The 24,736-nt window shown below is 42.7% G+C and overlaps 2 protein-coding genes across 9 annotated transcripts in view; both read left to right on the forward strand.

The window, feature by feature from the left end:
• ARB2A (ARB2 cotranscriptional regulator A) overlaps positions 1-24,736 on the forward strand; it is a 415,332-nt gene that overhangs the window by 286,894 nt on the left and 103,702 nt on the right. The gene's annotated exons all lie outside the window — the stretch shown is intronic.
• Positions 10,655-11,674, forward strand: POU5F2 (POU domain class 5, transcription factor 2; the record flags this gene model as incomplete). Its single annotated transcript, XM_080678362.1, has 1 exon — positions 10,655-11,674. One exon carries the CDS (start codon positions 10,655-10,657, stop codon positions 11,672-11,674), a length of 1,020 nt encoding a protein of 339 aa, XP_080534488.1.

Raw genomic sequence — 24,736 nt, forward strand, 5'->3', positions numbered from 1 at the left:
GCTAAATAACACCAACTCCCCTGGAAAAAAATTCAGTTACCACAATATATTAAGTGTGAATGATTGCATTAAGTACAAATTCCTATCTAAATAGTATATGGCACATTATGATCAGTGGCTAGTCAGCACTTCTTTCAAAATGTGTCGCTGACTTATCACTGTATATCTGATGTTCAGTTCATACACAGATAGCACTAGCTTCCATTTTACAAAATGGATGATCAAAAGAGAGACTTGGCCAACAAAGATAAAAGTGCAGGAAAGAAATGAAATGCTGGAAGTGAAATTAGAAAGTGTTTGTGACGAAAAAGATGAAGATGTCCCAGAGGAAATGACACTAGCAAAACAAACAAAAACACTTCACATCAAATGAACTCTGAGATATTTCACGACATTGGAACTGTGAAGGATAAAATGTTGGAAGCTGATCTGAACTTAGGAAAGTATGACAGTTTGCCAAGGCATAGAAAAGATTTGCTTGAACCATATCATAAGTTATACTAGTATGACAAGAAGTCAAGCACTGTTCAAACTACTCTTAATAAGTTTTTATAAAGAAATAAAGTAACCATGGACATAGACAATAGTGGGGTGAAGGCCTGGGGAGGGGGCTGGAGTGGGAGGAGGGGGTCAATGGGAGAAACAAGGGGGACATCTGTAATACTTTCAACAATAAAGATAAATTTAAAAAAATAAATAACTGGGAAAGGAAGGGGGATGAAGAAGTACAAATTTCCAGTTATAAAATAAGTCACGGATATGTAATTTGCAGCATAAGGAATATTGTCAATAATCCTAATATATATAAAGAGCTAGGTGGCGTCACGACTGAATGGGCGACCAGTCACAATGAAGTGCATGGAGCACCTTTCTGTCCCCCCTCTCTCCTAGCCCCCGAGCTGCTCACCATGAGGGGGGACTGGCAGCGGGGTGGGACTGGGGACTGTTGGTTGGCGGCGGCGGGCTGCTTCATGGGGTGGCCGTGAGCTGAGCGGAGCAGTCACCTAGGTGGCAGCGAGTTTCGCGAAGCAGTTGCAGGGGCGCGGGAGTTTTGAGGATCAGTTGCGGGGTCGGAGCCTCGTGGAGCAGTGGCGGGGGCTGGGAGAGTTTCGCAAAACATCCAGACATGAGCTTCACAGGGCGGCAGCAAGCTTCGTGGAGCAGTCGAGGGGCAGAGGGAGCATCGCAGAGCAGTCGAGGGACCGCGAGCATCACAGAGCGTCCCAGGGCGGGGAGCTTCACATAGCGTTGCAGGGTGGCAGAGGCCATGCAACGGAGGCCAGGCTAGGCCTAGGGACCCTAACCGTGCACAATTTTGTGTGCGCTGGGCCTCTAGTATTGTAATAACTGTTGGTAACAGATCGTTACTAGACTTACTGTGGTGATCACTTCATAAGGTATATAAATGTTGGATCACTATGTTGTATACATGAAACTAATATAATATTGTATGTCAACTATAATTAAAAATAAATTTTTAAAAAACTAAAAAAAATAAAGTATCTTAATTCTCAATGTTTCTAAGTTTTAAATTGCAGTGTACTGAATACAACTGTTTTTACTTTTTTTTCATTTTCCTATTTATTTTTTGCTTACAGTAACAGGATTGTTAATCTTTTGACAAAAAAATAATTCAAGGCCACAGGACAACCATAGTTTTTCCCATTGATTACTATTATTACTTCATTAGTTTCAGCTTATACAGTCATTTTTACAGTCCCACACTACTGTGCAAAGCAACGCATGGTACTTATTTTATCCAGCCAGTCGACTACTATATATAGTTTTAGAGAAAGTGTTTGTTGCTTTTCAATATTTGAGGAAACTTTCTGTCATTTCTCTCCTGCTTCTGTCTTTGTATTTTCTATATTATGTAAGTCCTGATTCTAGTGATGTCTCATTACAGAGTAACTCTCGGAGCCTCCCAGTATATCTTCTACAGAAGAAGTACAGTACTAAACTTCTCAGTTTTTCTATTCTTCAGTGTCCTACCTGATTTCTCACTCTCCTAAACCTACTTAAGTTTGGCACTGACTCTTTTCCTTTCATTCTTCTTCCTGCTGCTGTCCTATTCTTCCCTCTTCTCCCACAATGCCTGTCAGTTCTTTAGTACATTGCCTTCCTTTCAAAATGACACCTGCCCTAGCACATATTCTTATGAGAAACTTCTTTAAATTCATTGGCTTCTTCCTTTATGTTTCGTCTACATTTCTGTCAATCTTAAAAGACAAGTGTTTTCCTTGAATTTAAATTATTACAAGAAAGTCTATGTGAGCAAAATGTCAAATTCTAGCTGGAAGTTGATCACATTAATGCTGATAGGCAACAAAATGAAAATTGAAAATAAATGCTGCATATTTTCACTATATACCCTGGTGTACTTCTTGAACCATGTGAATGTATAGTTGAATATTCAGAAAATAATTAGTAAAACTCACATTAAATAAATAATGATGATTGTTTTCAGTTTTCCATTGGCAACTTGTTTGATACAATTGCTTTCTAAAGTTCTGAGGAAGCAATTGTATGAAACAATTGCTTTCAGAAGATGAAACCTTCATCTGTCTGATGTGATCTGCACACACATAGAAGGAAGAGCAGCTACTGGGGCTACATGGACTCTAGGCAAATAAATGTGGAGTTGGGCATGAGTGTTGCTCAAAAGAGAAGCTGATAGCCTGATTGCATGTCTTTAAGACCTTAGCAATCATAGTGATGTGACTTTGAAAGAGAATTCCATCTTATCAGCTGATTTATTGCCTCATTGTCTAAAGCCAAGGGCTTTGTCAGGTTTAAAATGCTACAAGGAGTTTTTTAATCTACATATTTAGATGAAGTTACTGTATTGGAACTTATCATTTTAAGTCTGGTACTGCCTCTTGAATTTTCCATGGTCATTATTGCATGTCATGTTACTGAATGTGTTCTTTTTTGTTTGTTTGTTTTTCCCCAAGAAGATACTAGTGTCTCTGTTTCTCTTGCTTCAGTTCATAGTGTCTAAAAGAGATTCCAGGGGAATTCACAGAGGCTGAAAACTTACGATAATAATGGCACCAAAATCAATTAATTGGAATCTAGTTAACAAAAATTAATTCTCAGTACCTAAAAGAGTCCTGTAAACAGAAATTTTAGTCTACTTCTCATTCACTTCTCTGAGCCCATGCTACAGCCTAAATTACTGGTTCCGTTAGTCATACGCTTTCAGTTCTGTTGAGTGTATTTTACTGTGCAGCATGATAGAAAATTTTCATGTTAAGCCGAAACCGGTTTGGCTCAGTGGATAGAGTGTCGGCCTGCGGACTGAAAGGTCCCAGGTTCGATTCCGGTCAAGGGCACGTACCTTGGTTGCGGGCACATCCCCAGTAGGAGGTGTGCAGGAGGCAGCTGATCGATGTTTCTCTCTCATCGATGTTTCTAACTCTCTATCCCTCTCCCTTCCTCTCTGTAAAATATCAATAAAAAAATATATTTTTTAAAAAAAAGAAAGAAAATTTTCATGTTAAACCAGTTGTGTATCTCCTGCTCTACAGTGGAAGCGGAGTACAGATTTGAATGTAGAAGGTGGTGAGTGTGCCCCGAGTGCAGTAGTCAGTGCAAGAACATCCATAAAGCTTTTCTACTGTAACAGGGCAAACTCACCTAAACCATGTCTTTAAATCTTGCCTGGCATAACAAGAACCTTTAAACTTTATCTATCTGTGACTATCTGTGAATATACCGGACTCATCACCGTAGTGCCTTTCAACCCATCCCTACTCACCTCAACTGCTCTTCCTGCCTTATGCAGATATTTAAAATTCTTTAAGACTTCTGGCAAAGCCATAGGGTTTTTATATTTAATACTAGAGGCCCGGTGTATGAATTCTTGCACCAGTGGGGTCCCTCGGTCTGGCCTGCGGGATCGGGCCGAAACCGGCTCTCTGACATCCCCTGAGGAGTCCCAGATTGCGAGAGGGCACAGGCTAGGCCGAGGGACCCCACTGGTGCACAATCAGGGCCAGGGAGGGATGCAGGTTGGCCAGCTGGGAAGGAACCACGAGAGGGCTCCAGGGTGTGTCCCGCCCGTCCTCATCGGCTGGACCCCAGCAGCAAGCTAACCTACTGGTCGGAGCATCTGCCCCCTCGTGGTCAGTGCATGTCATAGCGACTCATCAACCGGTTGACTGTCTGCCCCCTGGTGGTTAGTGCACGTCATAGTGAGCGGTTGAGCAGCCTTAGCATATCATTAGCATATTACGCTTTGATTGGTTGAACGGATGACAGAATGACCAGACACTTAGCATATTAGGCTTTTATTATATAGGATTACTTCATAGCACCAGAAGTTCATAGCTCATGAATATCACAGATGTATAAAATAAAAGGGAAGATTTTTTTCTGTATACTCTAAATCTCTTTGTGGTCTGTGTTGTTGGATCATGTGAGTCATGAGCTTTTATTTCAAAGCAACAATTATATCACAGCAGAGTCATTTTTTTAAAATGACAAGAATAACAGCAAAAAGTTTTTTTTTTTTCTCAAAAAAGATATTAGTGTCTCTGTTTCTCTTGCTTTAAAAATTCTTCAGTCTTGATCTGAAATTAAGAAAATCAAGGAAATTCTACATTGGCAACATTCTAGCTTTTCTCTATATTTTGTAAGAATAAAAGCATCTGGTATCACTGTCCTTAGGCCCTTGCTCTTGTCCTCTGTTATCACCTCAGCAGAACAGTGCTAATTTTTATTTACCTTGTGAGTTATCTCATAGAGTAATAAATGACTCTGTTTAGTGGCTACACTGACTTGATTAACTCTTTTTTTGTGTTATTACAACTTTAATGTTCTTGTTGTATGTAATTTACCTTCGGGTGTCAGTTTTTCCTAACTGCATAACATGTCTTTGATGTCTCACTTTGTCTTACACTGTTTTCTACTTAAAAATCCACACAGTGATTGATAGTTTAATTACTTAAGTTGTTCTGAAGTAGTTTTAGTGAACTAAATTGTTGGAATGTGTGGTGCTAACTGTCTCACTGAGAGGTGGAAAGTGTCACTCTTCTGTACTCAGCTGCCACAGTTTTACTGAATTCTTGATTCTGACTCAGAGCAGGACTTCCCAGTGGCTGGTCTCTGGATCTCGTGTCCTGCCTTTGCCTTCTGTTTTGCTCCTTGATTAATGTGGTCTTAAGGATCTACGCCTGCCCTTTGGTGTCAGCGCTGAGTTTCTAGGGCCTCTGCAGAGTGGGGGAAACTGTAAAATTACCACCATCTCCTCTGCCTCACACTCTCTGACTTTTACACCATTCTTACATCTGCTCTGTTGAGCTAATCACATTCAAAAAGTTGTGCTTTTATGTCGTGTGTGTGTGTGTGTGTGTGTGTGTGTGTGTGTGTGTTGTTTGGAAACATATATTTCACATATATGTAAAATGAAACTTCACATATATTCTTTTTTTAATTAAATTTATTGGGATGACATTGGTTCATAGGGTTATATACGCTTCAGGTATACATTTCTCTGATACATGACCTGTTACTGCATTGTGTGCCCACCACCCAAAGTCAATTCACCTTCCGTCACCATATATTTGGCCCCCTTTACCCTTTACTACCTTTCACCCCCTTTCCTCTGGTAACCACCGTGCTGTTGTCTATCTGTTTCAATTTTATGTCCCACATGTGAGTGAAGTCATATGGTTCTCAGCTTTTTCTGACTGACTTATTTCACTTAGCATAATATTCTCAAGGTCTATCCATTTTGTCACAAATAGCAGTATTTCATCTTTTCGTATGGCTGAGTAGTATTCCATCGTGTATATGTAGCACATCTTCTTGACAAAGGAGCCAAAAACACACAATGGAGAAAATAACACCTCTTTAATAAATAATGCTGGGAGAGTTGGAAAGCCACATGCAAAATAATGAAGCTAGAGTCTAGCTTGTCCCCTTGTACAAAAATTAATTCACATATATTTTTAAGTGAAACTTGATCCTCTATCTGGAGCACGAGCTGCTCTGGGAGAGATGCTTTTGGAGAAATGAGGAAGCAAGGATTACCTTCCAAGCCAATGAGATAATTGATCAGCATGATGGAGTAAGTCAAAGCCAGACTTCCCTCACATCAGGTGTTTTATGCACTTGCTGTGCTAAGAGCACTGAGGACAGCATGTGCATTAGCACATTTTTACATAACTACAAAATAAATCATATCTGTAATGTCCACTTGGGAGGTTCCATATTTTCTACAAAGAGAGCCAAAACATGAAGCTACAGCTAACTGTTTAGGGCAGCCAGGGTATCAGAGTGGAAAGGCAGGGAGTTCAAAGGGGTCGGAGATCACTGTGGTCCTGAGAATATGGGCAGAGCTTGCCAAAGAGATGAGACTTGAGCCAAGCCCTATAAGGATGCTTATTATTAACCTGTCCTCCACTATTCCCTGCTTCTTAACCGTTAGTGGATCTTGGCAGTTGGTCTTGCCATCTTAGAATAAAGGATACTTAGGGAGAGCCTAATAATGCGTATCTTAACACTTTGTGCATTTCTGCTTACAAGTTAACTTCTCTTAATTCCTGGATCCTAATAATAGAAACTGTTAAGTTCTCCTTGTGCAAGTGTAGCCGTCCTGCTTTCCTGACAGTTTCTTTACTCTCCATTTAGAGACTAAATATACGGGTCCTGGGATCATGTGATTTTTATCCTTACTTCTTAATTCCCTAGGGATAAGACTGAGCTGCTTCTTACATTGTAATCTAATCACTTACTGAGAGGCCTCTGTATGTGTTGAAGGTGATGGATTAGCTTTTCAAGCGCCACAGCCCATACAGTGCTGGTTGTCTGAGGCATCCCCATCACCTGCTGTCCCCTGAACTCTATTTCTGTTCCAACCAAATGTGCTCCTGCCTTTTTTCCCGGATAACCCCATTTCCATAGCCCATTAAATACACTTTTAAGGAGATGTCAAGACTTCCCTTAAGAGTATGGGCTTTTATTTGTGACAGCACATATGCATAACCCAGGAGATAGGCACCTTGGCAGATGTGATCTGACCAAGTACAGAGAAAACCTTGATCGAGAGCATCCAAGTTAATTTTTAAAAACTTCCAGTCAATATAGCCTTATTTTTTACATTAGTAAATGGTTTTAGCTACTACGTTTCAGCTCAGTTAATATAATAAGCTTTCCTCAAATTCAGTTGAACTTTTGTCCAATTCACTAAAAACATTTTTAGTAAACTGTTGCTTTAGACAACTAATGAGCTTTTTCTCTGTGGTGCTTTTTTGCAAAGGGGCTGGTTTCCATTTGTGGGCCTTAATTTATACAGTTGCTGTCTGTTGCTCCTCTTTGTGATCTTTCATTCTGTTCATTCTGGTTGCTTTGTAAGTTTGAAAAAAATAGCATGTAGGTAGACCTGGAAAGAGTAGATATGAGCAAAATTGTTCTTAAGCAAAATTTTATATATTGTAAACTATTTTTCATAGACCATCATCTTGAAACTTATCTCAAAGAAATATGGAGATCTTTTCACCATTAACACTGCAGAGATTCGTTTATTTAACATTAAACAAATACCTATTGGCTTCCCCCTCTGTGGCAGATGTAGTTCCAGCTGCTGAGAATTTCATAGTGAACCAGACAGACAAGGGCCCTGCTCTTGGCCAGCACACATTCTGACTGTAGTTGCAGTGGAGATGCAGACAACAAACAAATCATCATATACACAGCCATATCCACAACCTCATTACCTGTAGAGCTGTTGAATTTAGTCTCATGGTGCTAGCCCCCATCTTGAAAGAGATGTTTGAGGGCTTTATTCTGGTACAGGAGAGAAAGAATGGGAGGGTCAAGTTTCTCATGGTTAAACTGAAGCTAAATGTGCTTTACTCTCAGAATTGTAAAGATGAAAAATCATTCATTCATTCAGCAAACCTTTATTGGACAGTGTATCAGTCAGGGTTCTGTTATGTCCCAGGCTTTATACCTACAGGCATGCCCCTAAGTACTTCACACTCTAGTTGGAAAGATGGAGGCATAAAATAAATAATTTCAGATAAATGTTACAATGAAAACATATGTCAAGGGGAGAACCACAAAAGCAGTAACTAACTGCCTGGAGGAAGGCTTTATCATACAGTGACCTCTAACCTGTATCTTAAAGGTGACTAGAAATTCAGCAGATGTTTACTGAGCACCTTCTGTGAGCTAAGCACAGTTGTGGGCACTGTAGACAGCAGTGAACTAGGCATAGTCCCTGCTCTCTTGGCAGCAGAGAAACAGACAATAAACATATAAACAAACAATTATATATTAGGAGGTAATACTGCTAATGCCAAAAAATAAAGGGTACTGAAGGAAACAGAGAGTGATAGGTACTGTTTTAGAGAGTATGTCTAATGAGATGACATTAGACCTGAAGCCCAAATGACATGAGAGATTGAGACCAAGAAGTAGGGGAAGCCATTTCAGACAAAAGGAACAGCATGAATAAGGCGTAATAATCATGAAAGCATGGCGTCTTTAGTGCAAAGTGGGATATTCTCACTGAGCATGCAGGTAGGTGGGGTGCAGGGAGTTGGGGGTGTTTGGTAGATGAGGCTGGGAAAGAATTGGCAGAGGGAGGCATGGAGAGAGGGAGAGAGGAAAAGAAGGAGGGGCCAAATGATGAAAAGCCACATGTTCCATACTCAGGAGTTTCAATGTTGACATTGTTGACTGGGGGAAGAGGAGCTAGATTTTGAAAAAATTTTAAGAGGAAAACGACATGGTTAGATTTTTGTTTGGTCAGGTTTGGTTGGTTTTTGGCAAACTACTCTAACAGCAGTATGCAAGATAAAGTTGAAAGGAGATGCAGAGGAGGCTAATTATAATGTTACTAGAGGCCTCGTGCACGAATTCGTGCATGGGTGCGGGTCCCTCGGCCTGGCTGGTGATCAGGGCCGACCAGGGGGTAGGGACCGCAGAAGGTTGGCTGGCCACGGGAGGTTGGCTGTGGGAGCTCACTGACCACCAGGGGGCAGCTCCTGCGTTAAGCCTCTGCCCCCTGGTGGTCAGTGCATGTCATAGCTACTGGCCAGTCGTCCAGTCGTAACGGACGCTTAGGCTTTTATATATATGATGATAATGCAGGTGAAAAATAATGTGACCTAAATTAAAACAGTAAGATGAGGCTAGAGAGAAATGGCAGAGTTCAGATGTTTTAGAAGACCTATTAAGTAAGATTTGATTCCCTACAAAGTATAGGCAAAGTCAAGAACCATTCCTAGGTTTAATTGGGTAATGATGCCATTAACCAGCTTAAAGAGCCTTGGAGGAAAGCAGGTGTAGAAATGCAGATAATGAACTTTATTTGGGGCACTGGGAAATACAGAACTGGAAATTAAAAGTCAAGGCTGAAATACAGATTTGGCTGGGACCAGCATTTCATGGAAATTTAAAAAGGAGAAGGAGCAAGAGGAGTAGTCAGCATTGTCCAATACTACACAGAAATTTAATGGGATAAGGATTTTTTAAAAGCCATCAGATTTGACAGTTGGAAGGTCACCAGTGATTTCAAGAAGACCAATTTCAGTAGACGTGGGTGAGGCAGAGACACATCATGCTTGAATTGGAGAGTGAACAGGATTGTCCAGCCCAGGTCACTGTCTTCTTAGAAGCTTTGAACGTGAGGTTTTTCTTCTCTTCCCCCTCCCTCATTGGCTTTTTCCACCCACGCCCTAAGACTGGATGCCTGAGCTGCAGACATAGTGGAGGGGAAAATATTCTAAGATTCTCGGGTCTCTGATGTGTGAGAAGCCAGGATTAGAGGAACCTGGTGTTGGTGAGTCAGGTATTGCAGGGAGCAATCAGTGGGGAAGAGCTGGTAAGGCCAGTCCAGAGACCTGCCTCCAGGGGGAAGGGAGATGAAGCACATAAGTCTCCATTATAGGCAGGAATTCTAAACCTGGAAGCTGAAGTAGGATGAGGTGCGAAGGACTTGAAGGGCTGGTGGGAGAAACATGGAATTAGTCGAGAACTTGGCCCCAGTGAGAGAGTGGAATCTGGCAAAGTGTGGGGGTGAGGGGTAGATTCTGACAGCAAATTAATGTTAACTGGAAAGGCAGGCAGCGATGTTTAGGTTTCTTGGGGAACACACAGGGTGTGAACATGTGCAAAGGAGAGTACTATTGGCAGTACTTGTGACCATCAAGATAGCATGAGGAGACAGTTAATGAATTGGAGGCTAGTCCCAGAATTACCTGGCCTATAGACGTTTAACAAACATTTGTGAAGCCAAACGGGGTCGTTCAGATCATGTGGAAGAAAGGAATTAGATACCTGAGTTCTGAAGAGCTGTAAGTAAATTCCTAGGTCCCTTCAGGGATAGGATGGAGGAGTGACTAAGGAATCCCAGGCAGCTTGGAGGTGCAAAGCCCAGGGAGACTTGCACCTCGGAGGGAGTTGAAAGTAAAGTTCAGGGTAGAGGACGCATTCCCTTAACCCTGGAGATACTAAGACTTAACGGGTGGGTCTATATTTTCCCCACCGCGGAGCACACCCTTGGCCAGTTTCTCTTGCCTGCACTGTCATCTCTGCCCTCTGGGGGGCGGGGCTCGAGGGCAAGGCAGGTAGGTGGCTGTTCTGAAGCCTCGAGAGCCATCAGTTCCTACCAGACTTCCTGCGTGGGGTGCGGTTTTACTCCATGGCGGAGCGCAAACCCTCACACTTGTCCCCTCAGCCAGTTGGTGGTGGGGGTGGGCCCAGAGGGCCAATGCTAGTGGGTGTTGACACCCCAATTTGGTTGAGTGCCCAGGCGGCCCCTGGCAGCTTGATGGTCAGACCAGGGATCCAGATGGGAGTCTGCCCGGGCCGTGAGGTGTGGAGGGTGCCCCTGAGTCCCCCGTCATACAAACTGCGAGGCGGAGTGGTGCCCTGTGAGGCCCGGCTCGGAGCTGGCGAGGCAGGGGCCTGGCTGCAGAGCCCCTCGGAAGGCACTCTCCGGGGCCCCCACAGTGCCCTGCGGTACATCCCGAGGTTGGCCCTGCCCGAGGACCTCTCGGCCGTAGAGAAAGAGATGGAGCAGCTGGCCAAGGAGCTGAGAGAGAGGAGGATGACCCTTGGGTACTCGCAAGCCGACGTGGGGTTCGCTGTGGGCGCTCTTTTTGGAAAGGTGCTTAGCCAGACGACCATCTGCCGCTTCGAGGCCCAGCAGCTCAGCCTCGCCAACAGGTGGAAGCTGCGCCCGCTGCTGAGAAAGTGGCTGGAGGAAGTGGACACCAAGAACCTTCTGGGCTTATGCAGAATGGAGATGATCCTGCAGCAGGCTCAGAAGTGGAGACGGGCAAGCAGGGAGAGGCGCATCGGAAACAACCTGGAGCAATTCTTCCTTCAGTGCCCGAAGCCCACAGCCCAGCAAATGAGCCGCATCGCTGGGCAGCTTCGGCTGCGGAAGGACCTGGTCCAAGTTTGGTTCTATAACCGGAGCAAGATGGGCAGTCTGCCAACTAATGATTTCTGTCCACCGGAGGAGGTGGGGGTTGCTAGGCCTCCTTTCCCAGGGGGAACAGTATGCTTTCCCCTAGCATCGGGGCTCTGTTTTGGTCCCCCCAACTATGGGGGACCTTACTTTACACCCCTGTACTCCTCAGCCTCTTTCCCCGAGGGAGGCGCCCTCCTCTCTGCCCCCAGCACCACTTTGGGCGTCCCCCGGCTTTCCAACTGAGGGCCTGCCCTTCTGGGGAGAGCCGTGCTGGGAAACATCCCTGGGGCTCCGTCGGGGCTTTAGCATTAGTTCTGGGTCCCTGTCTAAAGAAGTTAAGAATCCATATGTAGGAAGGCGTCATAGGGTGGGAGTAAGTTTTTAAAACTTAGGAATGGAAATTGAAGTTTATTCTGCTTTGTGTTTTTCCTTTTGTTTTTACCTAGCATTGGTATTAAAATACATTACAATACATAGGTGGTTTGGATATTTTGTTTCTTTTTTATTAATTGAATGTTAATTGTGTCTCATTCCTTGTGGTTATTAGTAAACAGGATTTAGTTTTTATACACGATAATGAATGAAAAACTCAAGGCACAGAAGACTTTCAGTATACCATTTTTATCAAAAACAAGTAGAGCTTCATGTAAACCCAGACACAGAGTCCAGGATATTAGTTACCTTCACGGGAAGGTTTGAGGAAGGAATAAGAGGAATACACAGAACCTACCTGGAATCCTTGAAGAAACACATGTTGCGTGTTCTCTCCTTCTTGAAAGATACGGGGTTTTTTCTAGTTCACCTTTTCATTTAGAGTGCCCCAGCTTAAAGTGAGGGTCTCAATTCAGATCTACACCTTATGTAGTACAACAGGTTTAGCTCCTGTCCTGCCACCATCATTGTATTTTGGACCCCTTTGTTACTGAGACTGGCAAACTGGACCGCATTGGCTCAGCTCCGGCGTAACTCTGCTTTTGAGCTCCATTTGGTTTATTCCCTGGGAATTTCCCTTACTTTCTAAAAAACCTCTTAAGGCTTTTTTTTTTTTATATTTTATTGATTTTTTACAGAGAGGAAAGGAGAGGGATAGAGAGTTAGAAACATCGATGAGAGAGAAACATCGATCAGCTGCCTCCTGCACACCTCGTACTGAGGATGTGCCCGCAACCAAGGTACGTGCCCTTGACCGGAATCGAACCCGGGACCTCTCAGTCCGCAGGCTGACGCTCTATCCACTGAGCCAAACCGGTTTCGGCAAGGCTTTTTTTTTTAATTTATTCTCACCCAAGGATATTTTTTCCATTGATATTTAAAGAGAAAGTGGAAAGGAGAGAGGATGGGGAGAGAGAGACATCGACTGGTTGCCTCCTGCGCACACCCCGATTGGGGCTGGGGATCAAACCTGCAACCTAGGTAAGTGCCCTTGACCGGGGATCAAACCCAAGATCCCTTGATCTATGGGCCGATGCTCTAATCACTGAGCAAAATCGGCCAAGGCTTGAGCTCAGAGGCTATTTAGAGTATATCTGTGATAGGTGATACAACATTCCCTGGTGGCTTTTATGATGGTACATCTTAAGTTGCTTTTCCAATCTCTTCTATAAAATTGGTCTGTTCTGGCTTTCTGTCTCTACACCTCAGTTCTGGTCATCATATGCCAAACAAATACCATTCAGACTCTATGTTTTCCCACATCTGGTGCCATATCTCTGCATGTGATATTTATTGTTTTATAACTTATCTGTCACTATATGTTATATCTCAGTGTATGTTCTTTTTTGCTTACTAGTCTTGTCAGTTTTTCTTTCTCTACTTAATCAATCTTACAAAGAAGTCATCCATAGGTATTTGCAAAGAACAAGCTTTTTATTTTTTCTCGTTTTTCTGATTTATTTCAATGTACGTATTTTGTTGTTGTTCTCAGTGTCTGAAGAAAGAGAGGTTAGTGAAAATGGAACTAAACTTTGATTGGTTGGCCCTAGATTTAATAGGTGATTAATCACTTACCCTTGGGCTATCCTACTAAAAGTCACACAGCACCAACCCCATTCCTTTCTCTGCCTAGACAGCCCTCTGGAAAGCCTTGGAAGGGAGATGTTTCTGTAGAGGGTCAGGCAGTGCTTACTGCCAGGATGAATGATTGCAACTGAGTTATGAACATCCAGCTCTAAAAAATGTTAGGAGGCTGTGGGCCAGGCTGCTCCTTGAATTCTGCAGCCCCTGCAGATTTGGAGAAATGGTAACAGCTCTCAGTGTTCAGGAGGACTCCGAGGGTCTGTCTACCCAGGGTCAGCCTCAGCACCTGTACAGCTGCACCACTCAGCTGCTGTGTCTTGGGTTAGGCAGGTACTTAAGGAGTTACTGATCAGCCTTTACATCATTTAAAATGAGATTTTCCATCACTGGTGCTCTTGAAAGAGAAAAGGCTAGACCTTGGGGAAACCTTGATATTTAAAAATTTCAGACTTTTCAGAGACTTAAGATTGATAATAAGATCCCTCAAAAATGAGAAAGAACCACCCTTAGAGTTGGAAGAAAACCAAGTGTGGTGTTGGTGGTTAACAGTGTCAAATGTACAGAGATCAAGTAACATCTGTCAAGTAAGATATATCATTTCACTAACAACTGTACCACTGGTACCTTTAGTGACAACGATTTCAGTGGAATAGTTAGTAGAGGCAGATGCCAAACAACAGTCCAAAGTCTTCAAAGTTGCCAGATTGCCCCCTACCCCAATTAAAAGCATAAATTCCAACCACTTGCTTAATAGGATTTCACTGCCATTCTGAAATTGTTTCCTTATCAAGTGTTTCTTTTATCTTGTTTTCTTTAGACAAGGCAGGTATTTTTAACTTGAAGACACTGGGCCCCTTTAGAATATAAGTAGAATAGTGTATTTGTACAAAACATGTTCATTTTCTTTAAAGATAGTGATGATACCTTAATCACATTTTCAAAAGGTACCCTGACTGTTTGTAGATCTTCAGTTTCAGAATTTATGAAACACCTTCCCCTCGGCCACTTTACTTTCAAGAGTTTTCCTTGCCACAGTACTTGTCTAATAGGTCATTCCTAGTGTTCTAAATTGTCTGGGTATCTTTAGCTCAGTATCCTGTAATGGCCCTGAAGCACTTCTTATGTAAGCCTTTCCAATTCAGACTAAATACTGTATTATCTATAATAATAAAAGTGTAATATGCTAATTAGGTTGGACAGCCGAACGACCTTCCGGATGTCATTCCAGACGTCCTTCCTGATGAAGCCGCGGTGGCAGGGGCCGAGGCAGAGGTGGTTAGGGGCGATCAGGCAGGCAGGCAAACAGTTAGGGGCATCAGGCAGGTGGGCAGAGTGGTTAGGGTGATTAGGCAGGCAAGTAAGCAGTTAGGAGCCAGCAGTTCCAGATTACAAGAGGGATGTCTGACTGCCGGGCCTAAACCAGCAGTTGGACATCCCCTGAGGGGTCCCAGATTGTGAGAGGGTGCAGGCCGGGCTGAGGATCCTCCCTCTCCCCGCACGAATTTTGTGCACCGGGCCTCCCTCTAGTGTATTAATAAATTCATACTAAGACAGATGACAACTTTGTAAGGGAACATATGATGAAGGATTTATATAAAGAATTTTGAAAACTTGTACAGCATTATGTAATTTAAAGGAATGATCTCTGAATTTGTTTCCAGCCTATAATTGTATGAGTCTCCATGAATAAGAACAAAACAATGTACCACAGATTGAACATGGAAATTATAGGAAGGGAGTCTATAGAGTCGAATGACACTGGTCCTCCTACAGTGACTCCCACTTAATCTTTCCTATCTCATCTGCTATGGTCTCAATTGTCTCTCCCAAATGCAAGCTCAGTCCTGCCTTTATTCATGCTATTTCTTCACTGAATGCCCACTCACTATAGCTTTTATGTCCAAAACCTACTATATTAGTTTACTAGGGCTTCCGTTACAAAGTACCTCAGATTGGGCCACTTAAAGATCAGAAACTTTTTGTCTCACAGTTCTGGAGACTCACAGTCCAGGATCAAGTGTTAGTTCTTTCTGAGGGCTGCGAGGGAAGGATCTGTTCCAGGCCTCTCTCCTCCTTTGTTGATGACCATCTTCTGTTGTCTCTTTACATTGCCTTCCTGCTATGCATGTCTCTGTGCCCAAATTTCCCCCTTTATAAGGACACCAGTCATACTGGATTAGGGCCTGCTCTAATGCCCTTACTTTCACTTGATTACCTATGTTAAGACCCTATCCTAATATATAAAAACCCTGGGTCTGTCACATCCACAACGACCAGAGGCTCGACCAACTGGAAGTCAATCCTACAGTCAGCCCTGGGTTGCCGCTGCGACCCAGCACTGACTGCTGAGGGGGCTGCTATCAGGCCTGGATAGAGGCCGGGAGAGAAAAGCAGGGTCTGATCTGCAGCCCCTGTAGCAGTCAGTGCGGGTCAGTGTGGTGGAAGTCAGTCCTGCAGTCAATAAACATAGGGTCAATTAACATTAAGTGAACATAGGGTTAATTAATATCTCTTTGAGAGGAGTTGAGAATATAAAGTACAGTGTAGAGCAGTTACTTATATTATTTCACATAAAACTCTTTTCAACTAAAATATTTTCCTGTATTTAAAATGCATCTTTATTGTTTAAAGTATTACAGATGTCCCTTTGTTTTAGTTTTTTTTTCCCCATTGATCTCCTCCACCCTGCACCTGCCCCTTCCAGGCATTTGCCAGACTATTGTCTGTGTCCATGGGCTATTCCTATCTAATACATAAAAATCTAGGAAGATTTAGAGAAAATAAAATAAAAGATATGCCAGGTAAATATTGGACAGAAGAGCTGAAGTTGCTTCATGAATACTGGATACAGGCTTGAAGCCAAAACATAACTCATGAGATAAAGTTAGTCATTGTAACATAACAAAAGTTTCCTTTCACTAAAGAGATAAGATGGTTCCCAATACTTATACACGTAATAGAACAGTGTGGGGGTTCAGAATGATGTGTCTCAGTGGTATGCAGATTTTTGAGCTAAGGGCAATTTTAGCTTCAGGCTCAAGTGAAAATTCTGCCCCTCCCTTTAACTACCAAAAAAAAATTTAATCAGAGGCCTTGCCCATAATAACAAATTATCCTATAGAATAAAAGGCTAATATGCAAATCGACCGAACAGCAAAACGACTGGTCGCTATGACACGCACTGACAACCAGGGGGCAGATGCTCAATGCAGGAGCTGTCCCCTGGTGGTCAGTGTGCTCCCACAGGGGGAGCGCCGCTTAGCCAGAAGTCAGGCTCATGGCTGGCTAGCGCAGCAACAGTGGTGGGAGCCTCTCCCACCTCTGCGGCAACACTAAGGATGTCTGACTGATGGCTTAGGCCCGCTCCCCATAGGGAGCGGGCCTAAGCCATCAGTCAGACATCCCCTAAGGGCTCCCAGACTGCGAGAGGGTGCAGTCCGGGCTGAGGGACTCCCCCCTCCAAGTGCACAAATTTCGTGCACCGGGCTTCTAGTCTATAAATAAGGTTACATTCCAAGGTGCTGGGAGATTATGACTTAAAAATACACACACACACACACACACACACACATTGGAGGAGCAGGGACACAATGATATAAGGAAAATACAGTTGTGCATTGGGGATTGGGGATGGGGTAGCATAGGAAGGCAGAGAGACTTGTTTATTTTTTTGTACAAAGGAGTCAACATATGTAAAGGAGGAGTAGTGATGGGAAGGAAAGGACATTAGCTATAGAGTTAAGCAGCCCCAGATCTGCATCTTGTTTCTAGGCACTCACATAGGTAATGTCCCCACCCCAGAGTTGGACAACATCAAGAAAAATAACATTTTTACCTCCCAACCAATAACTTTATGGATTGAAGAATTTCAGTGCCTACTTATTTCTATCTATTTATGAGTAGAACAATTAAACTCTCATCAATGAAATTCAGAGGCATTGTCTTAGGAAGAAAATTTTAGATATTTTGATAAAGATAATGATTCCTGCTTTCCCCAGAAAAATTGATATGTAAACCGGTTGAGAAAACCCTGTCACTTTCTGTTCAGCATTGTCAGCCACAAATTTAGCTAATGTAACCAGACAGTCAAGTGACTTGCCTTTAATTTATTGTGATTGGGTTATATTTATAAAAAGCAGACCTGCAACAGCTAATAGCAAGTGATTGTTTTCATAGGTAGTTTTAAGACATTGCTAAAGCTAAGTAGACACTAAGTACGTTTGCTTAGTATAGGAAATGTAAATCATTTTTTCTGTAATAATGAGTCTTTAAATGCATGCACATATTATAAATGGTTATCTCATTTCAGACATACTTTTATGGCACCAGTCTGCTCACTAAATATGTATTACCTTTGAGAGTTAAACTAAAAAGGAGAGTTGGGAACAGACCTACCAGACAAAGATTTATCTGTTGTTCTTTTCTCTCCTGAAAAGGCAATCACCCCAACACCATAGATAGAAAAGAATGTTTTGCTCCTTCTGTGTCACGTCATTAAAGTAGTTAATCTAAAGCCATAAATTTTTGTCATCAGGGCCAAGAAATTTTAAGTAAAATACTAACAAAAATGTTATGCTTTTAAATGAGAAGCGAAAGAATCCTTATCCTTTTTATTTGAGTTTCCAGAAATGGCACACTTCATAAAAAAAATTATCATTTTTATTTTTAAACTGAGTTTCTTGCATTAGTCAGTAAACAATTTATTTGGTGAATATTCTCTGTGCACATATATACAACATGTGAACATTTAGGAAACAGAAGGTGCTTGAATTTGTGAGATTTAAATATTTTCTCACAGTTGATCCAGTGATACTACAGTTGAAATAAAACCACACATAAATGAAATACCACTTTCTACTAAAAAGCAAGTATAGATTTTCTATCATTGTTTTAATGAGGACAGTAATGATTTCATTTATTCAGTGGAACATCTTATAAATCTTTAGCATGTTTACCTCCATATGCATTTATTGACTCACCTATAAAACTCCATCTGTCCTAAACACAAATATGCATATACATTTAATTACATTATCTGACTACACATATTCTTTTTCTTTTTTTTAATATATTTTTATTGATTTCAGAGAGGAAGCGGGACGGGGAGATAGAAACATCAATGATGAGAATCATTGATCAACTGCCTCCTGCACGCCCCCTACTGGGGATCGTGCCTACAACTCGGGCATGTGCCCTGGACCGGAATGGAACCTGGGACCCTTCAGTCCACAGGCCAGCACTCTATCCACTGAGCCAAACCAGCTAGGACTGATTACATGTATTCTTATACTGCTAATATTCTTGTAAATATTATTAAATTTTGAAAGTATAAATAGAGCAGTGGTTTGGTTTCTCATATGTTATTCAAGAACATGTGCACATATGCCCTGGCCTAGTGGCTCAGTTGGATGGAGTGTCGTCCTGCACCAAAATGTTGTGGATTTGATACTAGCTAGGGCACAGATCTGCATTGGGGGTTTGATCCCCTGTCAGGGTGCATGCAGGAGGCAACCAATTGATGTTTCTCACATCAAGGTTTCTCTCTCTCTCTCCCCCTTCTTGTCTCTCTAAAATCAATAAAAACATATCCTCAGGTGAGAATTTAAAACAACAAAACATGAGCACATATATATTAATGTTCATATTTTAAATACCATATGCTAAATATGAGCCATGTAGATCAAAGGTAATATGCCAGAACATGGCAGCAAAAGAATAATGCCCAGCATAGCAGCTTTTGACCATCTCCCAGACATCCTTGCTGTGGCCTCAAACCAACTCCTTCTCTTCCTCCAGGTTCTACATTCTCACTTTCTAGCAAGTAGTAGAGTTAGACCTCTGTACCCTCTCAGTGATTGAATGTGTACTAAGCACTTGTTAAGGGCTGGGCACTGAAGATTCCGAATTAGACAAAGAATACATAGGTTAGAGGAAAGAAGTGAGAAAACAGGGATCACCCCAAGTCGCCAGTGTTAGAGGAATAGGCAGGAGAACAATACAGAGGAAGGAGCACGTAATTCAATGAGGCATGTCTGGGAACAGTCTTAAAAGCAGGGCCCTAACCGGTTTGGCTCAGTGGATAGTGTCAGCCTGCGGACTGAAGGGTCCCGGGTTTGATTCTGGTCAAGGGCATGTACCTTGGCAGCTGATCCATGTTTCTCTCTCATCGATGTTTCTGACTCTCTATCCCTCTCCCTTCCTCTCTGTAAAAAAAATCAATAAAATATATTTTTTTAAAAAGGTCAGGGACAACTTGAGCTAATACTTGAAAGATAGCTAGGAGTTAAGTTGAGGGTGTGAGAAGAGAGAGAGGAAAGAACCAAAGTCAGTAATAGGAGAAAAAGTGAAAGGCGTTTGTTTCGAGTGAAAATAAGACTGCGATTAGTTACTTCAATTGAGAATTGAATGTGGTGGTTAAAATCCTGACAGTCACAGCAAAAAAGTTACAGTTCTCAGTACATGAACCTAATTACATGAGTCTTACAAAATGCATTAGAAGAAATATTGTCTTATCATTAAATGTAAAGATTAATATATCAATCTTAAAGAAACATTGAACAACCCAATAGATCATTTAATTGTAATACTTTTGTTGATGTTATTGTTGTCATTTAAGGCACAAAATCATTCTTCATGTGGCTGGTTCTTATATTGACTTATGACAGCCAAGTCTTAATAGTAAGATCTAAGGAACTAAAATAATTTTGTACTGGCATAACTCTTCCTGATGGTTTGTCTTGGCACTGCTAGTCAGCAAATCTAATGATGTTCATGGTTAGCAAATCCCCGGGCCTATTCTTCTCAAGAGCCACTTGTCTCCACCAGGCTTTTGATAAAAAGTTGTTAATAAATTCCTTTAAGTTTATTACAGTATCATCAGAAACCCTGGGAAGGGTTTGATAATTGAAAAAACCATCAGGCACCAAAGACATCTTAAGTAGTAGCCTAGTTGACTTTGATTACAAAAAATAATGTCTGATTAGAAAGCCCGTTGATTGTCATGGAACAGTTGTGCTACACAAGAGAGTGCCTAGCATGATGCTCGAGGTAGAATAGTTATCAATATATTGTGTTCCAAACAAGTGACTGTAGACAAATAATTACTTCATCTGTCTTATTGTCATGGTAAATAGGAATGACTAAAATAGTCCTGTACAGAGTCAGTCCAAGAACAACAACAACAACAACAAAAAACCCATGAGGATTATTGAAAATTACTTAGGCATAAAAATACAGTGCAGGAGAAACCAAGATGGCGGCATAGGTAAACACCTAAACTGCTGCCTCGCACAACAATTTCAAAACTACAACTAAAAGACAGAACGGACACCATCCAGAACCGCAGGAAAGCTGACTGAGTGAAAATTCTACAACTAGAAGGAAGGAGAAAAGCTCACAGAGAATTGGAGGTACGGCAAAGGGTCTTTGTGCTCGCAGAGAGGAAGGGCGGCGGAGTGCCTGGCTGGCTTTCTCTGGCGGAAGGGGGAAGGGAGCCCCCGACCGCATTGAACCCCAGTTCTGACTGCAGTGAACCCCAGTTCCAGGCGAGCCCCCGGGGACCCACGCTCTTGTGGGGGGAGTCTGGACTCTCGGGCGGAGACTCGGGAGCCGGGGAAGGCAGAAGACTGAAAGTCCGCTCGCGCCAGTGCGCACAAAGGCTGCGGGGGCTGCCACAGGCTTTCCCTAGCGGAAGGGAGTGAGAGGCTCCTGACGGCACCGAACACCAGTTCTGACTGAAGTGAGCCCCAGTTCTGACTGCAGTGAACCCCAGTTCCAGGCGAGCCCCCGGAGACCCACGCTCTTGTGGGGGGAGTCTGGACTCTCGGGCGGAGACTCGGGAGCCGGGGAAGGCGGAAGACTGAAAGTCCGCTCGCGCCAGTGCGCACAAAGGCTGCGGGGGCTGCCACAGGCTTTCCCTAACAGAAGGGAGTCAGAGGCTCCTGACGGCACAAAACCCCAGTTCTGACTGAAGTGAGCCCCAGTTCTGACTGCAGTGAACCCCAGTTCCAGGCGAGCCCCCGGGGACCCACGCTCTTGTGGGGGGAGTCTGGACTCTCGGGCGGAGACTCGGGAGCCGGGGAAGGCGGAAGACTGAAAGTCCGCTCGCGCCAGTGCGCACAAAGGCTGCGGGGGCTGCCACAGGCTTTCCCTAGCGGAAGGGAGTCAGAGGCTCCTGACGGCACCGAACACCAGTTCTGACTGAAGTGAGCCCCAGTTCTGACTGCAGTGAACCCCAGTTCCAGGCGAGCCCCTGGAGACCCACGCTCTTGTGGGGGGAGTCTGGACTCTCGGGCGGAGACTCGGGAGCCGGGGAAGGCGGAAGACTGAAAGTCCGCTCGCGCCAGTGCGCACAAAGGCTGCGGGGGCTGCCACAGGCTTTCCCTAACAGAAGGGAGTCAGAGGCTTCTGATGGCACTGAACACCAGTTCTGACTGAAGTGAGCCCCAGTTCTGACTGCAGTGAACCCCAGTTCCAGGCGAGCCCCCGGAGACCCACGCTCTTGTGGGGGGAGTTTGGACTCTCGGGCGGAGAATCGGGAGCCGGGAAGGCAGAGGACTGAAGGCACACACGTGCTAGCAAGGGCAAGGCTGATGGGAAGCCAAGACTGAGACTCCACCCCATCCAAGCTGAGCACAGAGGCTATTGCAATTTGGCAAGTCTAATCCTATAAGGCTGTCTCCAGCACCGGACTTCTCCCAGCATAGACACAGCTGATCCTTACAGCCAACTGGCCTGGAGGTCAATTCTTCCCAGTGATACCAACAACAATAAAGACTTAATTACAACAAGGCTGTACACACAGTCCACAAAGGTGTGAACCAAGAGTGTCCACCTCAGGTTAACTGGGGAGGCAGACCCACTGGGCCAAATTGGAAACCTAGCACACAAATCTACCAACTCAGGGAAGCAGTGAAAATGCGGCGTCTAAGAATCAGATCACAAACGAAAGAAATGGAGGAAAACAAACGACTGGATATAGAATTCAAAACCACGGTTATAAGGCTTTTTAAGAATATCCTAGAAAAGGCCGATAAATATAACGAGACCCTCGAAGAGATGAAAAAGGACCAACTAGAAATTAAACATACACTGACTGAAATAAAAAATATTATACAGAGACCCAAAAACAGACAAGAAGAACACAAAAATCAAGTCAAAGAATTGAAATACAAAGAAGCAAAAAACACTCAACCGAAAAAGCAAAAAGCAAAAAAAAAAATCCAAAAAGTTGAAGATAATGTAAGAAGACTCTGGGACAACTTCAAGCGTACCAACATCAGAATTATGGGGGTGCCAGAAGAAGAGAGAGAGCAAAATACTGAAAACCTATTTGAAGAAATAATGACCGAAAACTTCCCCCACCTGGTGAAAGAAATGGACTTACAAGTCCAGGAAGCCCACAGAACCCCAAACAAAAGGAATCCAAAGAGGACTACACCAAGACACATCATAATTAAAATGCCAAGAGCAAAAGACAAAGAGAGAATATTAAAAGCAGCAAGAGAAAAACAGTTAGTTACCTACAAGGGAGCACCCATACGATTGTCAGCTGACTTTTCAACAGAAACTATGCAGGCCAGACGGGAGTGGCAAGAAATTTTCAATGTGATGAATAGCAAGAACCTACAACCAAGATTACTCTACCCAGCAAAGCTATCATTCAGAATTGAAGGGCAGATAAAGAGTTTCACAGACAAGAAAAAGCTAAAGGAGTTCATCACCACCAAACCAGTATTATATGAAATGCTGAAAGGTATTCTTAAAGAAGAGGAAGAAGAAAAAAGGAAAGATAAAAATTGTGAACAACAAATACATATCTATCAACAAGTGAACCTAAAAATCAAGTGAATTAAAAACCTGAGGAACAGAATAATCTGGTGAATACAGTAGAATCGGGGGCATAGAAGGGGAGTGGACTGATAATTCTCAGGGGGAAAGGGGTATGGGGGGGTTCATGAAGAGACTGGACAAAAATCATACACCTATGGATGAGGACAGTGGGGGGGTAGATAAGGGCAGAAGGTGGGGTGGGAAATGGCTGGAGGGGAGCTATGGGGGAAAAAAGGAGAAATAATTGTAATAATCTGAATAAAGATTTATTTAAAAAAAAAAATACAGTGCAGTGCTTAGTAATGCTCTTTTTTGCAAAATTAAAAACCCATGCTCTTTGGTTGTTATTAAGTTCAATGTTGCTTACATCCATGAATATTGAAATGCTTTAAGACATATGGTAATCCTTACAAACCTTCTATAATGAGTCCTTAGTATCAATGTAAAATTTGAAGATTAATTTTTTTCCCAAAGCATGCAAACTCACCAGTGTCAGAAGCCATCAATAAATTCATGAGTCTTGACACGCATGCTTTGTCTTTAATTACTGAGTGACACTTTTTAGCGTAAGTTATTTCAGTAGACTAATTTTGTTTTGAAGGCAGGCCAAAAAGTCTATTAGGATCCAGTACTAATAGATCTATTTCTTACTAATATATATTATTTCTGAAAATCCCCAAAGTACATATAATGAAACAGTTGTTAGGTGAATAACTGTGAGAAATCTGCTTACAGTAGCAGACTCACATTTGATGCATTCCAGTGGTCAAGTGCCTTCTCAGACCCTTAGCACCCACAGAGAATAGCCAGAAGGTACATAGCCTAATTTAAGGTTTCTTAAAGGTTACTATTTGAGGTTGTAATAAGGATATTTAGGAAGTGTAGGATAGGTAATTATTCTGAGAACAGGGAGATAATGTTATTAGAGTTCTTTATAATTCAACTTGAGGTGGAATATAGCTCATAGGAATCTTAATGCTAGGTGACAGTTATTTTCCTGTCAGTTATTAAAGTAGTTTAAATGTTAGAGTTTATGAAAATTCATTCTGGAAAACTATTTATTATCCAATGACTTTATGCTGTCTTGCCCAAGAGAAATAGCTATTCCTAGCTCCCAATTGTTGATGAGTGGCCGGTTTATTCAGGGCACTGTCTGCAGCACCACTGTGACCTTGGGCCGCTTTCCTTCATTTCCCAGTACATTTCTGTGCCACTTTCCCCCTCCCCCTGCATACCAAACTCCTGTGTTCTCAACAAGTGCAAACCTCTTTTAATTGTGCCTAGGAAAACATAATCAGGAGGATAAATGCCTTCTTTTCTCCCACTCCCCTCCTCTCTTCATTATTTTAAGTATTAGAAAACTGAATACAAATTACTTTCAATTACCTACCCTTTTTTAGTTATCTGTATCACTTACTTCTATGATCTAGAAACTTCTTGCCTTTAAACACACATTAA

The sequence above is a fragment of the Plecotus auritus genome, assembly GCF_963455305.1.
Source record: "Plecotus auritus genome assembly, chromosome: 7".
NCBI classification, from domain to species: domain Eukaryota; kingdom Metazoa; phylum Chordata; class Mammalia; order Chiroptera; family Vespertilionidae; genus Plecotus; species Plecotus auritus.